Here is a 26,067-nt window from a genome sequence, read left to right as displayed (position 1 = left end):
GGTGTTTCGTATCCATTCAACAAATTTTATACCGAATTTAAAAAACAAATATACAAGTAAAATAGTAGGTCAAATTCAATATTAGTTATCTTAACTTCTGTTTAGTAGATGTACTCTATTGTAGGGTTTAATGAATATTATTTTTAGATGATAATTAATTGATGATTAATTTATTCCATTATTCATTATTTTATCGCCAGATATTTTGAATATTCATTAGCAAAAGATACAGGGGTAACTATTTAATTAATAGAATTTTAATGGTGGATTGCATCTCTTCAGTTATAAATATGGTGGACCCATTATTCAATACTAGCTCAATAGTCATAATGTTTTTATCTATCTTTATTTTTGAATTTTGATATATAATCTATTTGAGTTTTCTACAGAGAATAATCTATTTGAATTTTAACATTAGCAATTTCCTCTATGTATATAATGTGTTGAGTTTGTAGAATAATTGTGGGCTTTTGCCCAGGCTGATCAAAGAGAAATCAGGTCTTAGTCACAATCATATAAAAAACATGATATACAAGGTATAGAAGAAATATGTGCAACTTTGAATTTAATGAATTGTGGTGTTTTGTCTTCTGAGTTTCTAACCTTTTAATATTGGAAGACCTAAAACATTATTCGAACGTATCATTTCTGGAATTTGGTATTTTCTCTTTACTAGAGGATTGAATTGCTTTGTCATAGAGATATTTCAAAAGGGAATCAGGCTTTCAAGGTAAGATACAGATACAAATGATACGAAACTATATATGACTATCTTCTTATTTAACTTCAATTTGTATTTAATACAAATAATTATTTTGGTAGATATGGAATACTTACGTTACATCCTTAGGAGTATAGTGTTTGCCTTTTTTTGAGAGCAACTATTTCGAGGTTTGATTCATAGGGTGAACATTGACAATATCCGCATTAAAAGGACACGGTTAGTATGTTTCAAGTTTTGTTACGTTATTTTCACAGAATTAAGAGAATAATTTTATGTTCATATTGAATATTCATTCATGCTTACATAATTATATGAGTAGAATCTTTGATTGTTTCATCTCATTTGGGATTTTACTTTTTAGTGAATGTACAGTTTTCATCTCATTTGAGATTCTACTTTTTAAAAGTGGTCAATGAATATATCCATTCCTGTTAATACTTAATAGTGCTGCTATAACAAGTTTGTGATTTACAGTTTCAAGAATAATGCTCTAAATTGCGCTTCATGAACAACTTACACAGAGTTAGCAAATGCTAAGGTAATTGTTTCTATGTAAGTGAATCTAATTTATAAATTCACATTCTCACTGGGTTGTAGCTTTGCTAATTGAATTTCTATCATAACTGTTTTCACTTTTTTTTTTAATTTTTTTATTGGAGTAAACGCAACACCATATGATTTAAAATACAGCTTTTACTAGCTTTTACTAGCTCAGTTCATGGGACAACATCTTCTGCTACTTCAACCAACGGTACATGACGAAAACTTTTCATGTTCCAATCGTAATCTTTTTTGTATGTAAACATCTTCTTAACGTTTTCAACGTAAATAATATTAATCTTCTATGTTACAATCTTCTATATCTTGATACAATTTATTTTGCAATTTCTAATCCCGCAATAACGCGCATGCACTGTTTTCTAATATATACTGGATGTCGACACACGTTATGGCAAACTCTACACTTATGATTGCCATGTTAGGTCATCCTCAAACAGACAATGACCGAAGCTCGCCTAATTAGGCTAATTTCCTGCATGTCGTTTTGAATTCTTAAATACGAATTGACCCTATATGCCTAGTGGCCAACTTCCGCATATTATTGTTGAGTATATTCAAAAACCTCCCACTATAAATGTTTTTCTAATTTGTAAATGGGAAACGAAATTGAAAGGGAATAAAATTGACAAGGAATGAATTTAAACTTTCGTGATGATGAGGAATGAAAAGGCTTTATGAAGAATTTGATTACCATGTTTACTTTTTTGTTTTGAAAAAAAGGACTACATGGTGGCAAAGCTACGAAAATGCATCTTTTTAAAAGTCGAAAAACTCATAGAGGCATTTCAATCTCTCTGACTACCATCTTGTGTTGTTCTAATACATGTTCAATTATGTAAATGCCTTTGCAGTTTGGTCAATTTTATTGAAATTTCAAACAATATTTTTGTCAAGGTGTGCACATCGAAAACACATGGCCACAAATTCCACCAATTATTGGGTGGATTAGAAGGACCAAATTAGAAACCAAGATATTCGATATAAAATAGGAGTGGTAACAATTAAAGATAAGATGAGAGAAAATCGGTTAAAATGAATGGATATGTGAACAAAAGTCCTACAAATGCTATTGTTAGAAAAAGACGGAGGGTCAAGGTAAAAAAAAAAGTAAAGGGAAACCTCATAATACTTGGAAATAGATTTTAAGAAAAGAATGGAGTACCCAGGGATGATGGAAAACTTGACGCAAATCAAAGCACAATAGCGTTCTGGGAGACATATAGCCAATCCCGTTTAGTGGGACAAAGCTTTGTTGCTGTTGTATTTGGTGGATTGGAAGGAATTATTGAGTTTTTGCAACTATATGAGAAATTTTTAATTGTGATGGAAACACAAGCGGTACACCACGTGTTTTAATGGAAGTTGCGGGAAATTTTATTTTTTAAGTTATTAACTTTTTAGCACACATATCCCACTATTTGTATAGTGACAAGTGATATACTATCTCGTGTACTGATCACATTGAAAAATCTCTCACAACTATATATGAACCAGTAGTTGTGGCGTTACATATTTCAATGCTTGGCCTTGGGCATTAAATTTTGCCATTAATATCCCAACGCCATTGCCAACTATATATGAACTACCACGATTCGCTACGATAGTCTACTTTTTCAATGAATGAGATAGGCCTTGGGCATTAAAAGCAACTGTATTTTCTGTCAGCACTTATTTTTACCTTTCATACATCTTGATTAATTTTTTATAATTGGAAATAGACTTTAAGAAAAGATATGGAGTACCCGAAGATGACGGCAGACTTAACGCAAATCAAAGCACAGTAACGTTCCGGGAGACATACAGCCGATCCCGCTTAGCGGGACAAAGCATTGTTGCTGTTGTATTTGGTGGATTGGAAGGAATTATTGAGTTTTTGCAACTGTATGAGAAATTTTTAATTGTGACGGGAACATAAGTAGTACACCACGTGTTTTAATGGAAGTTGTGGGAAATTTTATTTCTTAAGTTATTAACTTTTTAGCACACATATCCTAATATTTGTATAGTGACGAGTGGTATACCATCTTGTGTACTGGTCACATTGAATATTCTCTCGGAACCAAATATGAACCAGCAGTTGTGGCGTTACATATTTCAATGCTTGGCCTTGGGCATTAAATTTTGCCATTAATATCCCAACGCCATTGCCAACTATATGAACTACCACGCTTCGCTACGATAATCTACTTTCCAACGAATGAGATAGGCCTTCAGCATTAAAAGCGACTGTATTTTCTATCAGCACTTATTTTTACTTTTCACACCTCTTTATTAATTTTTTATAATAAATCTTCTTCAACTCATTTGATTTGACTACTTAAAATTAAAAAGGATTTGTGACGAGCAAAAATAGGTGTGTGAAGAAATCTTGTTAACGAGGAAGTGAGAAGATGGGATAGGATTCGATAGTCACCAGTACTGATTCCCGGCAAAAATCCATGGAAGACCAATATCTCTCGCGTGTGGACGTCGTCTCACGCGAAGCAAGTATGAAAAACAAGACGTTGTTGCCACACGTTTTGGGATACACGATTTTATATCAACTTAATGGACGTGGATGACTTTTTCTTTTGTTGACCCGAGGTTGACTTTGGGTTTAGATATTTCAATATGTATCAGTACCCACCATTCATATATGTAGTGAAACTTCAATCTTAACCGTCAACGTTCTTCACTTGTACTCTCTGTCACCTTTTTTTTTTGACAAAATATTTTATAATATTGATAAAGAAATTATATAAAAAACATGAAGTGTTCAAGAGTTGATGAAAAATTTTATTTTGAAAGATTCTCTTTGATATTTCTTTTTTTTTTCTTTTGTTTTTTTCAAAAAAGGTAGCTCCGCATGATTTTCCACCGTCCAATTACGTGTCGGTAGGGTTACAATAGTCCAATTCCTTCCAATATTGACCAGATGATGCCCAATTTGAATTCTTTGTATCTTTCTGAGAATCATTTGAATGGCAATATTCCTCGCTCTATCTGTAACATGCAGCAATTGCAAGAATTGTCTCTTTTTGAGAATCATTTGAATGACACTATTCCTCCCTTTGTTTACAACATGAAGCAGTTGCAAATCTTGTCTCTAAGGAGCAATCAATTTCACGGAGAATTTCGTCATGCATGGAGTGTGGGGAGCAATATGAGGTATCTAGATGTTAGTCAAAACAATCTCTCGGGTAATATTCCCACATCATTGGGGGTATTAATTTCACTGGAAGTATTAAAGCTCAACAACAACAATTTTGACGGTGAAATTCCAAATTCCTTGCAAAATTGTTCTCAGTTGACGAGTATTGATCTTGGAGACAACAAGTTATTTGGCAAAATATCACAGTGGATAGGAGGATTAAATGTATCCATGTTGAATATGATACGATTACGGTCCAACAAATTTAGTGGACATATATCCCAGCAACTGTGCAATCTTCAACAACTTCATATCCTCGACCTTAGTCACAACAACATTTCAGGTACTATTCCCAAGTGTTTGGGTAATTTGGCTTCACTGGTCAATGATTCATATACATCGTTTGATACTTCTTATGACTCTGATGAGCAAACCACACTGACACTAAAAGGAAGGGAACTTGTGTACAATAATACTATATATCTTGTAAAGAGTATTGATCTTTCATCAAATACTTTACAAGGTGAAATCCCTGAAGAAATAAGTAGCCTCATTCTATTGGGTACCTTGAACTTGTCTAGGAATCAATTGACTGGAAAGATCCCTTCCGAGATCGGAAACTTGCATTGGCTCGAAACATTTGATCTCTCACACAACCACCTTTCAGGACAGATTCCTCAAAGCTTGTCATCTTTAACCTCATTATCCCAGTTGAACTTGTCTTACAACAACTTGTCTGGAAGAATTCCTTCAGGAAACCAACTTCAAACGCTCATTGATCCGTCCATTTATATGAAAATCCATCGCTATGCGGCGTTCCTCTCTCAACTAAGTGCCCTGGAGATGACACTTTCCCATCTAAGGATACAAAAGACATGAATGAAGGTGGAAATGATGAGTTGTGGTTCTATATCAGCATGGTACTTGGCTTTATTGTAGGCTTTTGGGGGGTTTGCGGCACATTGATCTTAAAGACATCATGGAGGTATGCATATTTTCAGTTCTTCGACAACATCAAAGACAAGGTAGCACTAGCAATTGCATTGAAAGTGGCCCGTTTTCAAAGAATGTTTTCTTATGTTTGATAGTACTATGTATACTTGTGGTTTCCTTTGTATTTGGTTTATGGGACTTGCAACTTATGTATTGAATAAAAAAAAAAAATTCTACCTTTCAATAAATGTTCCCACAAACAATTATGTATTAACTTGGAATTAATTAAAATTTCTAGTTTGTACTTATCAATCGCATAAACCAAAAAAATTAGGGAAGGGGTAGTAACGTACAATCGCGTTTATTTCATGAAACGAAAATAAAGACCGCCGATTTAACGAGACGACTCAGACCTCTGCAACAGTCGACTGTTCTCATTCCGCTCCATCTCCGAAGATCAGAATCCGAGAAGAGCAAGAGATATCTCCAAAATGACGTCGTTTAAGGTACGCTTCCTCCTACAAATCTATCGACAAACTATCGTTCCCATGTAATTCTTGAGAAATCGAATTTATTCGAAAAATCAATTCAATTAGGGCTGCGTTTTGAAATTTGAATTACTGTTCGTACAATTATGGGTTTCTTTTGTGGAAGTTGCTTTCTCGTGAATTTTGTCTTGAACTGATTGAAATTCTCTTGGTTTTTTCTAGAAATTGGATCATCGGCAGAGCACTACGACATTTGTAGAGAGAAGCAAAATGTTGGCTGCTAAGGTCGGAAAAATCCAAAAAGGTTTTCGATTCCCGGATAACTTTCTTTGATTTCTTTCTCTGGTTTTTCCTTTGGATGAAATCAGTTCTGACATCTGCGAAACCCTGCTTGGTTTTTCGTAATTCGGCATAGGACAGAATCGGGTGGGAGAAGAAAACTCAACATGCTCACGTGCTTGGTTCTTCTGCTGGTTTTAAGTTCTTGTGGTGGTGATTTGTTTACTTCTGACATTGTTTTTTGATATTTTAAACAGTTGGTGTCTCAAGTTTTAAGGTTTATACAGAAAGTGACGCTGCCAAAGCTGATGCCGGGGTCGGGTAATTGTAGTTTTAAATTTGTGCAATTTCATATCGATTATCGAATGTTATGGTTTTAATCAATGTCTAAGTTGTTTTAGAACTAAAATCAACTAAGCCTTCCTTCCAGAATTTAAATCTTGGGATTTTTATTGGTATGCAAACTGTGCTAACAATTCAAATAGAATGGGAGCATTGTACAATGATGTAGCTAAGTAGAGGCCAAAAAGTATTAGATATTAGCTGTATCTGCCCACTTCCTGCAAGTTCTTGGCAATTGCCTAGATTGTTCGGGGGAATTATATCTGTGTGCTGCGTTTAATTTCGGTAGTGATGCAACAGTTAACAAAGTATCGGCTGTGGAGAATGCAGCTTCTTTAAAGGTAACTAACGACCTCCTTATTCCGCTGCTTGTTTTGAGGTGGATTAGGATGGAGTGTTATTTCTTGTGATAAGGAGTTTTTGTTTTAATTAGATATTTACTGCTATCCATAAATTGTTTTGTTATGAAGGCTGGTTTGAAAAGTATGGAGAAGCAAAAAGGCATACTTGGTAGTTCTTGCAGGTAAGGTTCAACCAGACTGTACTTGTTATGCAAAGTTGAGTTACACATTTTGAATCTGTTCCGTTTTCAAATTTTTGTTGTCCTTTTCTTAGCAAATGCAAATGTTGGAAGAAGAGCATTGGCCGATGTCTGCAATGGCAAAAGCAACTCTTCTAGGATTGTTGGGGGTGATGCCTCTAAAAGAAAGTTGGTACCTTTTCATTTGCTCATATAGTTCCTTCATTTTTGGATTTTGAGCTAAGAAGTTCTAAATTTGGGCCATCTTCAATGCAGTAGCGGTTAAGGTGAGAGGATTAAATCTTTGCAGCGTTATCCATTTTGATATTATGATACCTATACGTGCTTGTGAGTTCAATATTCTTTTGATATTTTGATATAACTGTAGATGTTAGCAAAGGTGTGACTAGGTTCGAGATCCTTTGCTTTTGCTTATGTTTTAATGTAGTATTGTATTCTTTTGTATTTTTGTAGGGTTTCAGTGGGTACAGGCGTTAAGACTGTGAATTTATCATCAAGGATATCCCTTGCTGGTAAGAATGTTAAATCGTAGCATGCATTTTCCTTGTAACTCTCTTATTTACATGATTGCGTAGTATGTTGTTCTACTGACTTCAGTAGATTTCTCTTTGTAATCTGAAAATAAACAAAAGAGCCCTCATATGAGTGGTTCAAAGATCTCATAGTTACTTACAGCCTTTAAGCAGGGTACTTCAAGTTAGTTTTCATACAGTTCTTCCCCCAAACTGGACAAAAGTTGCAAAACTTAAAAAGTTTTCTTCCTGTCCATGTTTTTCTTTTTGAAGGTCAACTAAGTTTTTGTTTTCCACTGTTCCGTTTTATGTTTGACAACACAAAGACAGGGTTTTGTTTTTATTGACAAGCTTAGCGAGTATCAATGCCAATCATTTCATATATTGTTGTTCTTCCAATTGTAAGAATTGATTTTTGTGTTACTTCAATCAGGGAAAAGGGCGGGAAAGCTTTAATACTTCAGAAATGCTGGTATGGTTTCCCGGATTCAATTGTACCATTTGAAATTTTTTTTATTATGGATAAACTGTAGCTATTAAAGAGTTGAAGGCACCTTCAGAGAATCAAAGGACCAAGGCTATGGGTCTAAACCGTGAATCTATTGTTACTGATGGCAGGTCTGAGCCACCTTTGTTTTCCGTCTTTATAAGAAATTAGAAATTGTGCCGCAATTTGTTTGTTGTGCTTTTGAAATATTCTAATCCGGCTCATATGCTTATGAAACTAAACATATAAAGACCCTTGATTAAACTTATAACTTTTTTTTCAGGAGGACTTCAAATACTTCACTTAAGCTGATAACGTGTCTGACCTGCAGACATGTTTGTTTATTTACTGTGGATAAGATCTGTATCTGTTATTGATATATTTTCTATTTCCTCTCTCCATTTTAAAGGAGATCATTGCTGGTGCTAAAGGTCAACCCAGAGGAAGCAAGTATTCCGAAGGTTGATTTCATGCATTATAATAATGTCCTTGGTTCAGTTTAACAGGAGTAGGATTTCAAGTTGGACATTTATATGTTTTGCTTTCCTGCTTGTAGGAAAATGCTGGTAGAAATTCTGAAGGAAAAAGGGGGTATTATGGTAAGATGCCGTGAATATTTAAGATTTGACAAGTGCGTGGCACATGATGTCTGACCAAATGGCATTTCGGAATACAATTAAGGCTACGGTTGGCAAGAAAGTAGTACCTAGAGTAAACAATACCACGAGGAGCCATCTGTTGAGGAATCGAGTGAGTGATATCTTTGTGATTATGTGAGTGACAGTGATCCATACTACTACTTTTCTATCCCGCTTAAATTTAGTTAAAAGGTTTTGCTGATACTGGTGCATATTCCTTTAAACCTCTTTTTGCTTCTGAATGAATGGAATGGAAGCATCTTTCTTGCATTTTATGGATAGGATTGTTTGTTCTCACTTCAGGCATGACTAATATGTCAATTTCAGAACTCAAAGCAAATAACAGCAGATGCAAAAGTAAAACTATAAGGGAGTACAACAAAGAACTTGTATTCTGCAGTTCACCCCAAATTTTATGAATCTTGTGGCTCCTCCCAGTTATTTTTAGATCTTTCTAATATGTTCCTGGAAAAGGAAAATTTATCATTTTTCTTGCCCCCTGGTAACTACGAATTGATATTATAATGCTACATGGGAATACAATTTTTGGTCGTGAAAGTTACAGCATATAGATTTCGAATGGCTGCATTGGAGAGTTTGGTTTTAGGTTTAGTCACATTGTTTTTTACTCTTGATGGGCTTCTGTATTCATTTTATTTGTCTTTACTACTATAGTTTGAATTACTACATTCATTAACTTTCTAATTCATTGGATGTCTCTTATGTTGAATGATCATTTAAGCTTTTATGTCTTATTGAAACACGGTTGAGATTTCTATCTGTTAATAGTTTGGATGTGATTTGAGATTGCACGGGTTAGCGTAATTCAAATGTCCGTGTATTGCCAAGAAATTCGGTCAGGGTAAGTCTAATCAGAAATAGAATTCATGTCCCTCCCTCTCCTCAAATGAGAAAAAAGAATTAATGTGTCGTTTTGTTTAACCAGTTCTGAAATGTAGTTGCTCAAGTTTGTCTACTTCAGACAGTAAAACAATTTCACTTGTGTCGCCATATTTTACTTTCAGTACTTCAACAATCTGTCAATTTTTTTGAAGTCATTTGGTCCTGAAATCTGTTGACTTGTGTTATTGCTTAACATGGCAACCATTTTGGCATCAACTTGAAGCTTGATGGCAGTGCATTCAATTTAGTACTTCGCCTGAGTGATTGCTTTACATTACTATGAGATTACGGCATCATCCTGACTTTATTTTTTGGCATGTTAGATCTATATGAAGTAGATGTACGTTCTATTTATCTTCCCTTTAATTTTATTACAAAAACTTTGTCCACACTGAAGGCTCGTGAGTCGCAAAGGACTTTGAAATCCAAGGGTGCATCACGTCCAAACAAATTAATTTCTGCTACTGCAACTTCATCCAAAACTGAAAAAGTGGCTACTTCTCTTCCTGAGAACGTTAAGCATGAAGCCACTCAGGGCGAGCTCCCATCTGAAGCCAACTGCAGCCAGAGTGCTTCAACTATCAAATCAAATAGGAGGAGATCTTACACATCTCTATTGATGACTGGATCAAGGGTTGGGGCTTACCGTGTTCTATTGATGCCTTTATTCCTTACTCGTGAACTACTTTCACACTTGGCCCTATTTGCGGTTACTAGAGGACCGTGTTGAAGCTTTGAAGGCGGAAGAGCTGCCAAGTATTGATGACGATTGCAATCAACTGGAAGTTTCCGATTATGTTGATGAGATCTATCAGTATTACTGGGTTTCTGAGGTAATGATTATGATGTCTCTATACCACTGTTTTCATCTTAGTGTGGTAAGATAGTAGGTTTAGTGTAGTTCTGATTCTGACTTGTTGGCTTTGTTAAAATTGTCTTTAACTGCAGGCACAGAATCCACCTCCAGAAAATTTTATGTCGATTCAGGCAGGCATTACTCATCATATGCGAGGCATATTGGTCAACTGGTTAATTGAAGTACCGATTTAACCTTTTGATGAACTATGATGTTTTTGTATTCCTTTTTGTCTTGCTTTGTTCAATTTTACATTTCATGATGTTTAATAGCTGGCTATCCCCTTGATTTGTTCATCCGGAACAGGTACATTACAAATTCGAGTTAATGCAAGAAACTCTCTCATGGTGACATTGCTCGATCAACATCTTTCCCAAGTTACAATTAAGAAGGATGACATGCAGTTAGTTGGTATCACTGCACTCTTGTTGGCATCAAAATATGAGGACTTTTGGCATCCAAGGGTAAATATCAATATCTCAACTCATATGCATTTTTTTGTGATTTTCTTTCTAATTATCTACAACAAGAAAAATTACGGGTCAAAAATTTAATTAGCATCTTAGTTGAGACATACACCAGAGTAAAGGTGCTCGGAATGGTTTGTGCTTTTCTTAGACTCGGATTAATTCAGTATATCTGATTTGTTAGAATCTGAAAATGTCCTGGTGCATATCTTATGAGATGAATAATGCTGCATTCTATAGTTCCCTTTTCGCTTGTCCTAAAATAAACACCGTCTTTGCTTTTCAGGAGAAAGCCTTTCTGAAAAAGCTGAAGTTTCGTCTTAATGCACCTACTCCATATGTCTTCATGTTAAGATTTCTCAAGGCTGCTCAGTCAGAAACAAAGGCATTCAGTAGTTTCTAAAGCTAACTGACATAAATTTTGATTAATGATTAACACCATTACTAATAAAGAAAGAGATTGACATGCCAGAGTCTAGTGGATATTAGTTCTTGATATGGATTAGATAACAGCAAAGTTGCTAACAGGCTGTTACTTTGCGGACTGTTTTGCAGCTTGAACACTTGGTTCTACCTTATCGAGTTGTGCTTGGTTGAGTATGAAGCGTTAAGGTTCAAGCCCTCGTTGCTGTGTGCAGCAGCCCTATCTGTCGCAAGGTGCACCCAGCAGATTACTCCGGCTTGGACCCCGCTCGTTACGAAGTATCCCAAATCAGGTACAGCTTTATAGACAAGTAAATAACTTTGTTTCCTTATCTAGTGCTTGCTTCAGAATAAATTTTAATGATTGATGTTTGATCGTTGCATAGACTGTGCAGAGATGGTCTTAAGATTTCACAAAGCTGCAAGAGTGGGAAATTTGAAGGTCACATACGAAAAGTACTCTAGCCCTGATCTCAGTGGCGTTCGCAGCAATAAAACCATTGGAGATGCTTCCACTCCGATTCAGCTTAGAGGAGTGGAGATAAGAATGTTAACAATTCAAGAGATAAAGATTTCAGCATCATCTAGTAGACTTGTTTTCCCCTTCATTTGTTGAAGCCTGTGTAACATGATGAAGGGCATCCATCAAGCTTGTCGTAAAGAAGCCATATTTCGTAGCGCTTCTACTGATGGCGTCTGTTTACTCTAGTGTTTTCAGGATTACAAAATTCTTTTGTTCATTTGGTACTGCAGTTCACATCGGTATGTTGTGTTGCATGCATTTATGTTATGATCTCATTGAAGTGTAACATCATGTTGTTGCTAAGAAATTATGACGTGGGAACTGAACGCATTGTTGTTGTAACAGCTATTGCTGCGTGAATCTAGCTTCTGACTAAGGGTTTGCAGCTGTTGAACCGGGCTGACCCATTTGTTGGGGTAACAGTTTCTGATAGGGGAGAAAATGTTGTGTCTGCTGCAGGAGAGGTACATCTTGAAAGATGCATGGAAGATTTGAAGGGTAAGCCTGGAAGTGTCTCCTTCTTTAACTAAAGTACTTGAAGATAGTTCTGATTTACTTGGAGATATTCTTGGAGATAGGGCTTCAAAAGAAGCCTCGGCTTGTGGAAGCCATGTACTTCTGCGAATTGAACACGACAACTGCACATTTGGGTTCTATGTACGCTGTGCTTGGGCGAAGGCGGGCTAGAGTTTTAAAGGAGGAAATGCGGGAAGGCTCCCCATTGTTCACTGTGCATGCATATGTTCCTGTTTCTGAAAGCTTTGGTTTTGCGGATGAGCTTAGAAGATGGACTGCTGGTGCTGCAAGTGCTCTTCTTGTGCTTAGTCAATGGGCAGCACTTCCAGAGGATCCTTTCTTTGTACCGAAGACAGAAGAAGAACTTGAGGAGCTTGGTGACGGTTGTAGTGTGCTTCCCAATACTGCAAGGAAACTAATTAACGCTGTAAGACGGAAGAAGGGGCTTCCTGTAGAGGAAAAATTAGTACAGCACGCGACCAAGCAGAGGACCCTGGCTCGAAAAGTGTAGAGGTTGTTGATATACTTTAGCTTTAGTGTTAGGGCCAATCTAGTTGAGTGATTTACTTCTTCTGTGGAAGTATAGAGGTTGTTGATATAGTTGTAATTAACTTACTATAGCTTAATATCTTCTGCAAATTGGCAATGCTGCTATAGATTGAGACTAAGTTGGTTGCGAGAGTGGCTCGCAGTCGCAGTTTTCGCATGTTGCTGTGGCTGGATAACAATTTTGATGGCTTGACAGAAATTTTGAATTTTGAATGGAAAGATTTAGCTTGCTGTTGGATTGTTAATTTGAAAGAAAGGATTCGATGTTTTCTTTTAATTTGATATCGAATTGGTGTCAAAGAGGTTTTTCGTGCTTTCTTTTTGAACAAGAGGTTTTTCGGGCATTGCACGGTGGTGTTCCACGACCAAACGTGCTACATGCTGTGGTTGGGGCTTCGGAAGAAATTTTTTTAGCTTAAACCCGTTGTATGCAACGATTACGTCTGCCTCTCTTTTCCGTAGGGAGAAAAGGATAGGGCAGAAGCTACAAAAAGAGAAATTGGGCAGAAGCTACACAATAGGTCAAGTGTAGTTATCTTGGGATTCAAACATGCGACTTTCTTTACAAGTATGGAGGGGTATCATCGTAATACTAGAGGCATAATACTTTTTCTACTAATTGTAACTACTTGCTAGGTCATAAATGATTTTCGCACACATGCACACTTCATGTTGTTTTTGTTCCTTGATTTTTCTCTACTTTATTCGGCCCAAAATTCATTAATAAACAAAAGTGTGAATGGAGAAAAAAAATGTGGGAAATCTTCTTTCAGACTTATTTCCTAATTTGGTTTGTGGAAAAAAGAAAAAGAAAATGATAAAGACACGTTTTTTAACAACTCACACATTCGTTGGTTCTGTTTGATTTATTCAATCCAATGGTTAAAAATAAAGAGGAGTGAGTCGCAAACTTGAATGAAGGTACACGACTTATTTTGGATGGAAAACTTAACGGAGTTAGGACGAGATTACAAATTAATGATTTCGGAAAGTTGGTACGGCAAATTACTAAAATTTTAGTTTATATGACAAATTAAAAAATGTGTACAAGTTCGTACGACATTTCAAATTAAAAATCTCCCTTTACAAATATACTTGCACTGGGTTATTGAAACAAACATCGGATCAATTGTGTCTCTCTACCACTCGTTGCTGCAAACCAGAGTTCCAAACAAATGCTTCTGTTCTTGTTTTAAGTATTTTTCGGGTTGTTTGCTTGTTTTGTTCTTGTTTGGATTTTGTTGTCGGCAAGGGATATTCTTTTTTGGATTTTGTTGTCGTCAATTGTGATAAATTTTCTGCTCCCTAACAGACGCTAGAGGAGACTTAACTATTCATAGTCTCGGCTGCACATGGATTTTCCACCAAAGACTAATTGGTGTGCCAAGACTTCTTAGGCTAGCCATCTCCATCATGCATTCGATATCATTTGGTCCTACACGGCTTCGTTAGAATTCGGAAAATGCAATAGAAAAATCTCTGTATGTCCCAATAGTGGAAAACAGATAAGAAAGCAACTAGTGTGACAATGACGATTTTCGAGTGTGTTAATAACATTTCCGTTGTGTAGAAAATTTGTAAATAAAGACACAACAGTCGTATCCAAGTAGAGACTACCCGCAAGTGCGGTGTAGGTGACGGACTTGGAAACTTGTTCAACCCAATGCATCTATATCCATTTTCATTCGAACAAAATATAAAACATATCTAAATCCATTTTCGTAAGTTTATACCACAAGAAATGAACAGTTCCCAGCTGAAGACCCTTAATTCAAAGTCTCTGCTGCATATGGATTTCTATTACCCATCAGAACCGGGTCCCAGATGTGTTGACAATGGACTTGCCAACTCGTAAAATGGACTTGCCAGCTGAAGACCTTTAATTCAAAGTCTCTGTTTGCTTGTTTTGTTCTTGTCTGAATTTTGTTGTCTACAATGGATGATCTTGTCTGGATTTTTTTGTCGTCAATTATGATATATTTTCTGCTCTCTAACAGACGCTGGAGGAGACCAACTGTTCAAAGTTTTGGCTGCATATGCAACAGTTGCGTCTGCATCTCTTTTCTGTGGGAGGAAAGGAGAGGGAAGGGGTGACGGGGAGTGATGATCGGTGGAGAAAATAAAGTTGTTGATTGAAGATGGAGGACCAACGAGTTTGGATCAAATGCAATAACATTTTTATTTAGGCTTATTTTTAGCTACATCTCTTGAAACTCAATTTTGATCTCACAAGTCAAAGTATAACGAATTTTGAGTTTCAGGAAGTAAAGTTACTCGATTTCACATAGTAGATCAAGTATAATTATTTGGAGATTTAAACATGGGACTTTCTTTAAAATGTGAAGGGACATCATCGTAATACTAAAGGCATAATATTTTTTTGCTTATTGTAACTACTTGCTAGGTCATAAATGATTTTGCACAAACGCACCCTCCAGCTTATTGTAACTACTTGCTAGGTCATATATGATAGTCCAATATTAGTTATATGACAAATTGAACGGAGTTAGAATGAGAAGACAAATTGAATGGAGGCACATGATGGAAAACTTAACAGAATTTGCACGGGATTACAAATTTACGATTTTGGAAAGTTGGTATGAAAAATTGCTTAAAATTTTAGTTTGTATAACAAATTGAAAAATGTGTAAGAATTCATATGACATTTCAAAAAATTTCTATATACAAATATTCTTGCACTGCGTTATTGAAACAAACATCGGAATTATGTCTCTCTACCTCTCGTCGCTATAAACCAGAGTCTTTGTTGTTGTCTGGATTTTGTTGTCGTCAATTATGATATTTTTCTACTCTCTAACAAATGCTGGAGAAGACTCACTATTCAAAGTCTCCGCGGCATATAGATTTTCCACCAAAGACTAATTGCTGTGCTTAGACTTCTGCGGCTAGCAATCTCCATCATGCATGCGTTTTCATTTGGTCCTACACAGCTTCATAAGAATTCGGAAACTTCCATAGAAAGATCTCTGTATTTCCCTTTAGTGAAAAACAAGTAAGAAAGCGACTAGCGTGACAATGACGATTTTTGGAGTGTTAATAACATTTCCATTACGTAGAAAATATGTAAATAACGACACGACAATCATATCCAAGTCAAGAGTACCAGCAAGTGTGGAGTAGGCGATGGACTTGTAAACTTGTTCAACCCGACACATCTATATCCATTTTCGTTCGAAAAAAATATAAAACATATCTAAATCCGTTTTCGTAATTTAATACCACAATAAAAGAAGAGTAAATAAGATGATAGGTTGTGAATTTCTACAACCCATAATGGACGCCGAAGACCTATAATTCAAAGTCTTTGCTGCAACCCATAATTTCTACAACCCTTTTTCATTCGAACAAAATATAAAACATATCTAAGTCTTGGTGTGCCAAGACTTCCGCGGCTTGCAAACTCCATCATGCATTCGTTAAACAAGTTCACATGATTGTGTCCATGACCTGCTATCTGTGAGCTGGCCAGGGCTTTGCACGGTGGTGTTCCACGACCAAGCATGTTACATGCTGTGGTTGGGACTAGGGAAGAGAAAATTTTGGCCGAAACCTGCTGTATGCAACAGTTGCGTCTGCATCTCTTCTCCGTGGGAGGAAAGGAGAGGGAAGGGGTGACGGGGGAGTGATGATCGGTGGAGAAAATAAAGTTGTTGATTGAAGATGGAAGACCAACGAGTTTGGATCAAATGCAATAACATTTTTATTTAGGCTTATTTTTAGCTACATCCCTTGAAACTCGATTTTGATCTCACAAGTCAAAGTATAACGAATTTTGAGTTTCAGGGAGTAAAGTTACTCGATTTCACATAAAAAATTAATAATTTATTAATAATTAGTTAATTTTTTATTCAAGTTGGCAGAAAAGTGGGTCTCGTTTCTCCCACGTTATCATTTAACAGCCAGATTGACAGAAAATTTAATAGATGTCTGATATTACAATAAATTCATAAAGTAAAAAATGACATTGCAATATTTAAAATATGAAATATGAGATTGTGATTTGACATGTAATTTTTTATAATTTATCCTATATTATATATGTATACATTGTCAATATATGACTAAAATCTAATGGTCTGCTTCTTACATGCAATGCATGATTCAGCCAGCCGAAATACAAGTGTTGGTAGTTTAAATTCACGCCGTCGAGGAGAGCAAGTTCTGCACATGTACAATATGAAGATAAAGTTGATGATGAGGATACTATTACTCTGCTTCCTCAGCTGCTTCTGGTTTCAGCTGTCCTCTGCTCAAAATGCTACCACTGATCCATCTGAAGGTTCTCTCTCTCTCTCTCAACAAAATGACATTTTAAATGTTTTTTGACTATATGAAATAAAGTTTCGAGGAACTTATTTGTAAAGCCCTTTTTCTTCCCATATACAAAACATCCAAAAATTAAGGGTAATTTTCCTTTGTAATAATCAATTTGATCTTTCGTTTGGTTCAAGATAGTCTGGTAAGTGGTAACACAAGTCAAATTATGGTGTGATATAATCTAATACACACAAGGACTGAATTAACTGAGAGTGCAGTGAGGGCGTTGAACTCAATATTTGAACAATGGGACACACAAGCAGTGCCGGGGCAGTGGAATATCAGTGGAGAACCCTGCAGTGGATCTGCCATCAACGGCACCGACATTTTTAGCCCCTCTATCAACCCAGCCATCGTTTGCAACTGTTCTTACGACAATAATGCTACATGCCACATCACCAATCTGTATGTTAAACTACTCTCTCTTGATGAACAAGATTTCCATGCCACTGCTGATTTTTCACTTGCTACCTATATATGTTAACGTCATAATTTGACTGTGTCACTCCATTTTATGTAGTTCTAAAAATGTTCAATCTTTTTGCTTTCCAGGAAAGTGTATGCTCTTAACAAACGAGGGGTGTTTCCAGAAGAATTTGTGGCTCTGAGATATCTAACATATTTGTATGAATTTTTTTCAACTCCCTTATCTGTTTTTGGTTCATCAAAATCATATATTGGATATTAAAAATTGTAGAATTATCAGAGAGACGGGCCAAAAGCTCGCTTCCAACAACACCGATACTGTCTCCAACTTGATAATCACCACCTGCACAATCCGTCAGGTGTGGGGTTTATCTCAAAGCACCTCATCATTAGTTGGAGTGGGATTTGGATATTTAAACTCTTTTTTTTTTTTCTCTAGCCGATGTGGGATTTCAACAAAAATATGGTGATGTTGTAAGATTAAGAGTTATCGATTACACTTCCTTTCAATTTTTGTAGGAGGATCGATCAGAATTATTTCACCGGTCCCCTACCGGCATTCATTGGCAATATGTCTGCATTGACTCACTTGTAAGTAGTGAGAGAACATTTCTTTAAGTAGTCATACTTGTGATGAGACCCGTAGCAATTTGTATACTTCATTTTGAATATCATAATCTACAGTTATGTTCTTTACACCTTTTCGTTACTATTTATGCCATAATCTACAAAAAAATCATTATGCTTTTATTGAATAATGCAGTACTAGTTTCCTGTTATGTAATGTAATTCATTGGCAATAATGCAGTACTTATCTCCATTCAGGTATATTGACACCAATTCATTCTCTGGGCCCATCCCAAAGGAGCTTGGAAACCTTAAGGAGCTAACTGTGTTGTAAGCCATGAAAAATTAGAGAGCGTACAATAAAAATTTGTGTCGTAAACATTAGATACAGAACCTGTTGTTATAAGCTAGAAATCTGGTTATGAATGAACAATCGAAGAACAAAAAATAAGAAGGATAACAATGGAAGAATATTCTGAAGGTTTCTCTCTAGCAGAGCATATTCTCTTCATCTCTCTACAATTCACAGACACTCTGTGCTTTACATAACCCTTGGAATCCAAGGTGGATTCTCTCTCTTCACAAAACAATCTCAGCCTTACATCTAGCTAGTTGCTAGGATCATTACACCTGGCATTATTTGCCTTACTACATTAGAGCTGCACACTTGGTATTTTAAACTCAAGTGAATACACAAATTTGATACACATCTTATTTCCAAATCAGCTATAGACTTACAATTCAACACAACCTTCTATCACTCTTCAATAATTGCTTTCAAGTAAGTGTTTGCCCGTTCAACATGACTTGCAGGAACATCGGATCAAATAATTTCTCCGGAACACTCCCTCCAGAACTTGGTAATTTAGTCAAGCTCAAGGAACTGTAAGTGCTTCATTAAATCATCAAATTTGAATGACATGTTAATGCCTTACGGATGACTGTAAGAGTTAACGATTACACTTCCTTTCAATTTTTGTAGGAGGATCAATCAGAATTATTTCACCGGTCCCCTACCGGCATTCATTGGCAATATGTCTGCATTGACTGGATTGTAAGTAGTGAGAGAACATTTCTTTAAGTACTCATACTTGTGATGAGACCCGTAGCAATTTGTATACTTCATTTTGAATATCATAATCTACAGTTATGTTCTTTACACCTTTTCGTTACTATTTATGCCGTAATCTACAAAAAAATCATTATGCTTTTATTGAATAATGAAGTACGAGTTTCCTGTTATGTAATGTAATTCATTGGAAATAATGCAGTACTTATGTCCATTCAGGTATATTCAATTCAATCCATTCTCTGGGCCCATCCCCAAGGAGCTTGGAAACCTTAAGGAGCTAACTGTGCTGTAAGCCATGAAAAATTAGAGAGCGTACAATAAAATTTTGTGTCGTAAACATTAGATACAGAACCTGTTGTTATAAGCTAAAAATCTGGTTATGAATGAACAATCGAAGAACAGCAAATAAGAAGGATAACAATGGAAGAATATTCTGAAGGTTTCTCTCTAGCAGAGCATATTCTCTTCATCTCTCTACAATTCACACACACTCTATGCTTTACATAACCGTTGGAATCCAAGGTGGATTCTCTCTCTTCACAAAACAATCTCAGCCTTACATCTAGCTAGTTGCTAGGATCATTACACCTGGCATTATTTGCCTTACTACATTAGAGCTGCACACTTGGTATTTTAAACTCAAGTGAATACATAAATTTGATTCACAGCTTATTTCCTAATCAGCTATAGACTTACAATTCAACACAACCTTCTATCACTCTTCAATAATTGCTTTCAAGTAAGTGTTTGCCCGTTCAACATGACTTGCAGGGACATCGGAGCAAATAATTTCTCCGGAACACTCCCTCCAGAACTTGGTAATTTAGTCAAGCTCGAGCAACTGTAAGTGCTTCGTTAATTCCTTACGGATGAGCAAAAATTGCACTTTATCGTATGAAATGGGTATTAATCAGTTGCCTTATGATTTTCACCAAGATGCAAGCCCTGTAAGAACGGCTCTTAAATCGTATTTTAGATTTGTTCGTTTATCCAGTACTTTGAGATTCCTTTTCTTGGATGAGCTTAGTATAAGTCAACTTTTTGAATTTTAGCTGGGCATCGGACAATCCTTTCTCAGGAAAGATACCTGATTTCATAGGGAATTGGACACAACTCACTTCTTTGTAAGTAGAGAAACCTTTGATCTTTTGCAGTTTATGAAAGCAGACCAGAGATGGATAATTTGTTCACAAGCTTCTTATATGTTTCTGTAGGAGATTTCGAGGGAACTCTTTCGAAGGCCCAATACCAACCAGCTTTTCTCAACTGATCTCATTGAAGTATCTGTAAGTAAATTGTAATTCTCTCTCTTTCTCCGAAGACGGGATTTCAGTTTATTTTGCATATAATGATGTAGGCGAATAGGTGATATATACAATGGGAGCTCTTCTCTGGATTTCATAAAAAATATGAAAAACTTGACTGAATTGTAAGTGAAGATTCTCATCGATCCAGATACTTTCATCAAATTTGATATCTTACTCCATCTACTTTTATCAAATTTTATGTTTTTGGAATACAGAAACCTACGAAACACATTAATCACTGGTACCATCCTATATGATATTGGAGAATATCAAAGTCTACAGACACTGTACGTACCAGCAAATATAAGCTTGAGTCCCAACGAGACCAATTAGTTTTCTTTCATCCTGATTGCTCTTCTCAACTTATCGTTGGTGTTGCAGGGATCTGAGTTTCAACAATTTGACAGGCCAACTCCCAAGTTCTTTGTTTAACTTGAGTTCTCTTAAATCCTTGTAATCCCCGTCTTTATTATTATTTTTTTCTTGCCTTATCATACATAAGTTATCAAATCTTCAGCATTCCCTACTTTGATTGAAGATCTGACCTTTTGTGCACATCTGACCTTTTGTTTGTTCATCTCTTTTTCTTTTCTGGGTGCCTTCTACTATAATCGAAATGGCCAGGTTTCTTGGAAACAATAGTCTCTCCGGATCTCTTCCGAGCCAAAAGAGCGATGGACTTCAGACTATGTAAGTCCTCGTTTCTTAAAGTAGTCATATAGAATGCACGGTGCATGTATGTGTTTGTGTATAATCGTAAGCATTCTAATCCTATCTTACACAAGTTCTTAATAACTTTCATGCATTTTGTGTCTTTTGATTCTATTTTGTTATTTGCAGAGATTTGTCTTACAATTTTTTATCAGGTAGCTTTCCCGAGTGGGGGAACAAAACATCGCAACTGTACGTTTCCTTTTATCTTTCATGTTCATTTTATAGTTTAAATCACCAGAACATGTTCGGACAAAAAATTATCGTTGAGATTCGTTTTCTCAGTGCTACTTGCCTGCTTACTAAGTTTTGATCCTGTACATGGAATTTTCATTTGATAAAGATATAGTTCTTCATATGTTGATTGATTAATGATTTTATGCAGGAACTTAGTGGTCAACAACTTCACATTTGACAGTTCAAACATAACGTGGGTTGAAGTTTCTCTTACTCGTTTTTTAGACAAGCAATACAATCACTACTCTCCCACTACATGTTTCTATTTGGATAACTAATAATTTTTCTCTGTGTTTGCAGTCTTCCTGGATTGAATTGCCTCCAGAGAAATTTTCCATGCAATCGAAATACCCCACGATGTAATCTGCTCTTATGTCACCCATCATTTACTATTTTAACGCAGCGTCTTGTTAGAGGAAAAGGCATTGCTTCTTTAGTTATGTATACATATGGATATAGATAGCAAGCATGTTTCCATAAGTTCAGTAATACGCATAACTGGTTAGAAATATGTGACTGAAGAACATTAGTCTGAGTCTTCAATTTGAAGTTTCATCGCTAATCATGGGTAGATTCTGGTATTACAGCAAGCTTCTCAATCAACTGTGGTGGACAGCAAATGACGGGAAGTGACGGCATAGTGTATGAGAGTGAATACTCAAATCTTGGTCCAGCAACATTCAGTGTATCCAGTACAGAGAATTGGGCTGTCAGCAATGTCGGTTCGTTTTCTAACGAAGACCCCCCCGCATCGGTGCACAAGACCCTTGCACAAGTCACCGGAACAGATGTGACCCCGGCGCTTTACCAGACTTCAAGAATGTCCACAGGATCACTGAGATACCATGGCCTGGGCCTTGTGAATGGGCCCTACACTGTAACATTGCACTTTGCAGAGACGGTTTATGAAAGTTGGAATTCGCATACTTGGCAAAGTCTAGGACGGCGTGTATTTGATATCTATATTCAGGTAAGATTGCTTATAGAATAAAAATTCTTAACTTATTTGAAGTAAACACCTCATTGGACAGGTTTTCGATGTTTTAAGCTACATTAACTAAAGACAGTGATTTAAAGGAGACTAGAATTATCACCTACCTCTTCATTTGGTTGCTAGGGTACCTGCAGGATGAAGGACTTTGACATATCGAAGGAGGCAGGTGGTGTTAACCGAGCAGTTGTGAGAAAATTTAATGTTAACGTGTCAGAGAATTATCTTGAAATTCATCTGTTCTGGGCTGGTAAAGGGGCTTGTTGCCCACTAATAGCAGCTATCCATGCTACTTCAGGTATAGTATGTGTCAACTTATAAAGATTTCTTGTGAGTGGTTTAAATGTATTTTTCTGCTGTTAATTGACATTGAAGAATTCGTCTGTTTTATCACGTAGATTTTACAAAGAAGAATTTTACAAAGAAGAGCAAGACTGGGTTGACAGTTGGTATTGCAGTTCTTGTTGGAGTTGTGAGCTTGCTATTAATATTTGCGATTCTATATATGAGGAGGAAAAAATCAGAAAAAGAAGATGATGAAGGTAAACGAACATATCATTACTGGTACCCAATTCAAGTTTCTCTGCTCTGACATTAACACACAGAAGTAAGAATGCTTTCACGAAAGTAAAACTTACGTCATACTGTTTTGTGAATGTGCAGATATTCTAGGATTAGGCCCCCGGCCATATACTTTCAGTTATGCTGAATTGAGAGCTGCAACTGAAGATTTTAATCCTTCAAATAAGCTAGGAGAGGGAGGATATGGCCCCGTTTATAAGGTGAAATTCGTATTACATCAATATCATGTACTTGAAGTAATGACAAGAGAAAGGAGAGAGAGCAAGAGAAGAAAATAGCTTTTGTTTTCTTTCCTTTCACGTCACGAAATTGTCTTTCTGTGTACATTGTAGGGTACACTTTCTGATGGTAGAGTAGTGGCTGTGAAGCAACTTTCAGTATCATCTCACCAAGGGAAGAGGCAATTTGTATCTGAAATTGCTACCATATCTGCTGTGCAACATCGAAATTTAGTGAAATTGTATGGATGCTGCATTGAAGGCAGCCACCACATTTTGGTTTATGAGTATCTTGAAAACAAGAGCCTTGATCAGGCACTTTTTGGTACAAACCTATCTACCTTTAGGTTGCACAAAAACAACATTGTTTGCAATTTCAAGCACTCTAAAATTGTTAAGAAATGTTTCTGATTGGATGTGTTCACTAATATTTCAGGAACAAGTAACTTGCACCTTGACTGGCCTACTCGATTCAATATATTGTTAGGAACAGCAAGAGGACTTGCTTACCTTCATGAGGAGTCAAGGCCAAGGGTTGTACATCGAGATGTCAAAGCTAGTAATATTTTGCTCGATGCAGAACTCTCCCCAAAAATATCAGATTTTGGATTGGCAAAGCTTTATGATGACAAGAAAACCCACATCAGCACTCGGGTTGCAGGGACAATGTAAGCCATCCTTTATTGTTTTTCCATAGGTTACATATATTATAGCCACACACATTTATACTTGCATGAAATTATAAGACACATCATGTTAATAATGCCACTAATGATCTCAAGAAACATCGTGCAACCATTTGATTATCTTGCATTGTAGAGGCTATTTGGCACCAGAGTATGCATTGTTTGGACATTTGACAGAGAAGGCCGATGTGTTTGGTTTTGGAGTCGTTGTTTTGGAGATCCTCAGCGGAAGACCAAACTCTTACAATAACTTGGATCCAGAAAAGATTTATCTTCTTGAATGGGTAGGAATTGCTTTTGCTTAGCTTCATTTTGGCATTATTGTGAAGAACTTATTTATACGTTCCTTTGACCGTGGCATGATGTTTTTTTAGGTATGGACTCTACATGAAAACGACCAAACTCTGGGGCTGGTAGATCCAAGATTGACAGAGTTTGATGAAACCGAAGCAACTAGATTGATAAGAGTAGCTCTCATGTGCACACAGGGATCACCGATGGCACGGCCATCTATGTCACGCGTGGTTGCAATGCTCTTTGGAGACATTGACATAGGCACTGTCATATTGAAGCCAAGCTATTTGACAGATTATGATTTTAAAGATGTAACAACATCGTTAACAAGTAGATTTTTGGTGGAGGTTGATACCCCATCAACTTCATCCAAGGGTAGTAATGTTCGCCTCAACTATCAGTCGGGAGGCAGCAATGCAAGTGGTGTTTCTGTAAACGTCACTCAAATCACTGCTAGCTAACATTAGAGGAGAAGGAAGGTGATAAATATTGAGAACTGATTTTCACATGCTCCTTTTACCCCTTTGTGCACCCTTGTACTTGTTTTGGACCCTTTCCTTTTATATAATACACATTTTAATAATTAATTCTAATTGTACTTTAGCTTTGGCTTTTGGTAGTGGGCAGGGGACTGGCATGCCAGATTTGAATACACCTTAGCAGATCGATGTATATCCTACTTATTCATACACAATGTTTATAGATATGTTCATGAACCACCACCACTGGATGGAGATCCCACCACTAAAATTTAAGACTGTGTTCAGAGAATTCAGATAATTTAATAAGGCCTTTTTGGGTCAATAAATTGAGCCTTGATTTTGATTGGATGTGTTCACTAATATTTCAAAGACAAGTAACTTGCACCTTGGCTGGCCTACTTGATTCAATATATTGTTGGGAACAGCAAGAAGACTTGCTTACCTCCATGAGGAGTCAAGGCCAAGGATTGTACATCAAGATGTCAAAGCCATTAATATTTTGCTCGATGCAAAACTCCCCCCAAAAATATCAAATTTTGAATTGCCAAAGCTTTATGATGACAAGAAAACCCACATCAGCACCCAGGTTGCAAGGATAATGTAAGCCATCCTTCATTGTTTTTCCATAGGTTACATATATTATAGCCACACACACTTATACTTGCATGAAATTTTAATACACATCATGTTAACAATGCGACTAATGATCTCAAGAAACATTGTACAACCATTTGATTATCTTGCATTGCAAAGGCTATTTGGCACCCGAGTATGCAATGCGTGGACATTTGACAGATAAGGCTGGTGTGTTTAGTATTGGAGTCGTTCCTTTGTAGATCCCCAGCAGGAGACCAAACTCTAACAATAACTTAGATCCAGAAAAGATTTATCTTCTTGAATGGGTAGGAATTGCATTCCCCTAAGCTTTATTTTGGCATTGTTGTGCAAAACTTATTCACCCTTTCCTTGGACCATGGCATAATGTTTTTCAGACATGGACTCTGCATGAAAACGACCAAATTCTGGCGTTGGTGGATCCAAGATTGACAGAGTTTGACGAAATTGAAGCGACTAGACTGATAAGAGCAGCTTTCATGTGCACGCAGGCATCACCGATGACAAGGCCATCTATGTCACGCGTGGTGGCAATGCTCTCTGGAGATATTGACATAGGCACTGTCATGTTGAAGCCGAGCTATTTGACAGATTATGATTTTAAAGATGTAACAACATCGTTAACAGGTAGCTTTTTGGTGGATGATGGTACCCCATCAACTGCATCCA

The 26,067-nt window shown here is 36.5% G+C and overlaps 2 protein-coding genes across 27 annotated transcripts; both read left to right on the top strand.

Moving 5' to 3' along the window:
* The first annotated feature begins 4,191 nt into the window (after positions 1-4,191).
* Positions 4,192-13,091, top strand: LOC137724517 (putative cyclin-B3-1). Of its 26 annotated transcripts, none has more exons than XM_068463281.1 (16): positions 4,192-5,854; positions 6,059-6,798; positions 6,928-6,980; positions 7,073-7,264; positions 7,452-7,510; positions 7,944-7,982; positions 8,407-8,458; positions 8,554-8,596; positions 8,679-8,770; positions 9,936-10,371; positions 10,487-10,576; positions 10,701-10,858; positions 11,148-11,246; positions 11,417-11,577; positions 11,671-12,046; positions 12,153-13,091. In XM_068463281.1, the coding sequence occupies exon 1, from the start codon at positions 4,200-4,202 to the stop codon at positions 5,292-5,294; it is 1,095 nt and encodes a 364-aa protein (XP_068319382.1). In that variant the 5' UTR covers positions 4,192-4,199; the 3' UTR covers positions 5,295-5,854; positions 6,059-6,798; positions 6,928-6,980; positions 7,073-7,264; positions 7,452-7,510; positions 7,944-7,982; positions 8,407-8,458; positions 8,554-8,596; positions 8,679-8,770; positions 9,936-10,371; positions 10,487-10,576; positions 10,701-10,858; positions 11,148-11,246; positions 11,417-11,577; positions 11,671-12,046; positions 12,153-13,091. The 26 variants fall into 26 exon arrangements, with proteins under 26 accessions (XP_068319382.1, XP_068319371.1, XP_068319366.1 ...); XM_068463270.1 differs by adding an exon at positions 8,071-8,128 and having other exon boundaries at positions 8,281-8,458; positions 8,554-8,770; XM_068463265.1 differs by having other exon boundaries at positions 6,059-6,121; positions 6,257-6,798; positions 7,944-8,458; positions 8,554-8,770.
* A 3,773-nt stretch (positions 13,092-16,864) lies between these two features.
* Positions 16,865-24,888, top strand: LOC137724514 (probable LRR receptor-like serine/threonine-protein kinase At1g56140). Its single transcript, XM_068463256.1, has 26 exons — positions 16,865-17,172; positions 17,429-17,615; positions 17,763-17,834; positions 18,156-18,227; positions 18,462-18,533; positions 19,017-19,088; positions 19,186-19,257; positions 19,492-19,563; positions 20,047-20,118; positions 20,328-20,399; positions 20,490-20,561; positions 20,633-20,704; positions 20,798-20,869; positions 20,964-21,035; positions 21,207-21,272; positions 21,423-21,485; positions 21,679-21,723; positions 21,831-21,889; positions 22,118-22,500; positions 22,648-22,819; positions 22,920-23,063; positions 23,185-23,303; positions 23,436-23,646; positions 23,758-23,989; positions 24,141-24,291; positions 24,382-24,888. The coding sequence occupies exons 1-26, from the start codon at positions 16,965-16,967 to the stop codon at positions 24,760-24,762; spliced, it is 3,285 nt and encodes a 1,094-aa protein (XP_068319357.1). The 5' UTR covers positions 16,865-16,964; the 3' UTR covers positions 24,763-24,888.
* The last annotated feature ends 1,179 nt before the right edge of the window (positions 24,889-26,067 follow it).

This window comes from Pyrus communis, chromosome 2, assembly GCF_963583255.1.
Source record: "Pyrus communis chromosome 2, drPyrComm1.1, whole genome shotgun sequence".
Taxonomy (NCBI): domain Eukaryota; kingdom Viridiplantae; phylum Streptophyta; class Magnoliopsida; order Rosales; family Rosaceae; genus Pyrus; species Pyrus communis.
This window is presented reverse-complemented; position numbering and strand designations above follow the sequence as displayed.

What these genes read in the sequence shown, in the direction of transcription:
- LOC137724517 (XM_068463265.1), top strand. Translation starts at nt 4,200, where the DNA reads ATGATGCCCAATTTGAATTCTTTGTATCTTTCTGAGAATCATTTGAAT.
- LOC137724514 (XM_068463256.1), top strand. Translation starts at nt 16,965, where the DNA reads ATGGTCTGCTTCTTACATGCAATGCATGATTCAGCCAGCCGAAATACA. An exon ending in ATGAAAAACTTGACTGAATT is followed by an intron (nt 20,705 to 20,797) that starts GTAAGTGAAGAT and finishes TTTGGAATACAG; the next exon opens with AAACCTACGAAACACATTAA. An exon ending in TATCAAAGTCTACAGACACT is followed by an intron (nt 20,870 to 20,963) that starts GTACGTACCAGC and finishes TTGGTGTTGCAG; the next exon opens with GGATCTGAGTTTCAACAATT.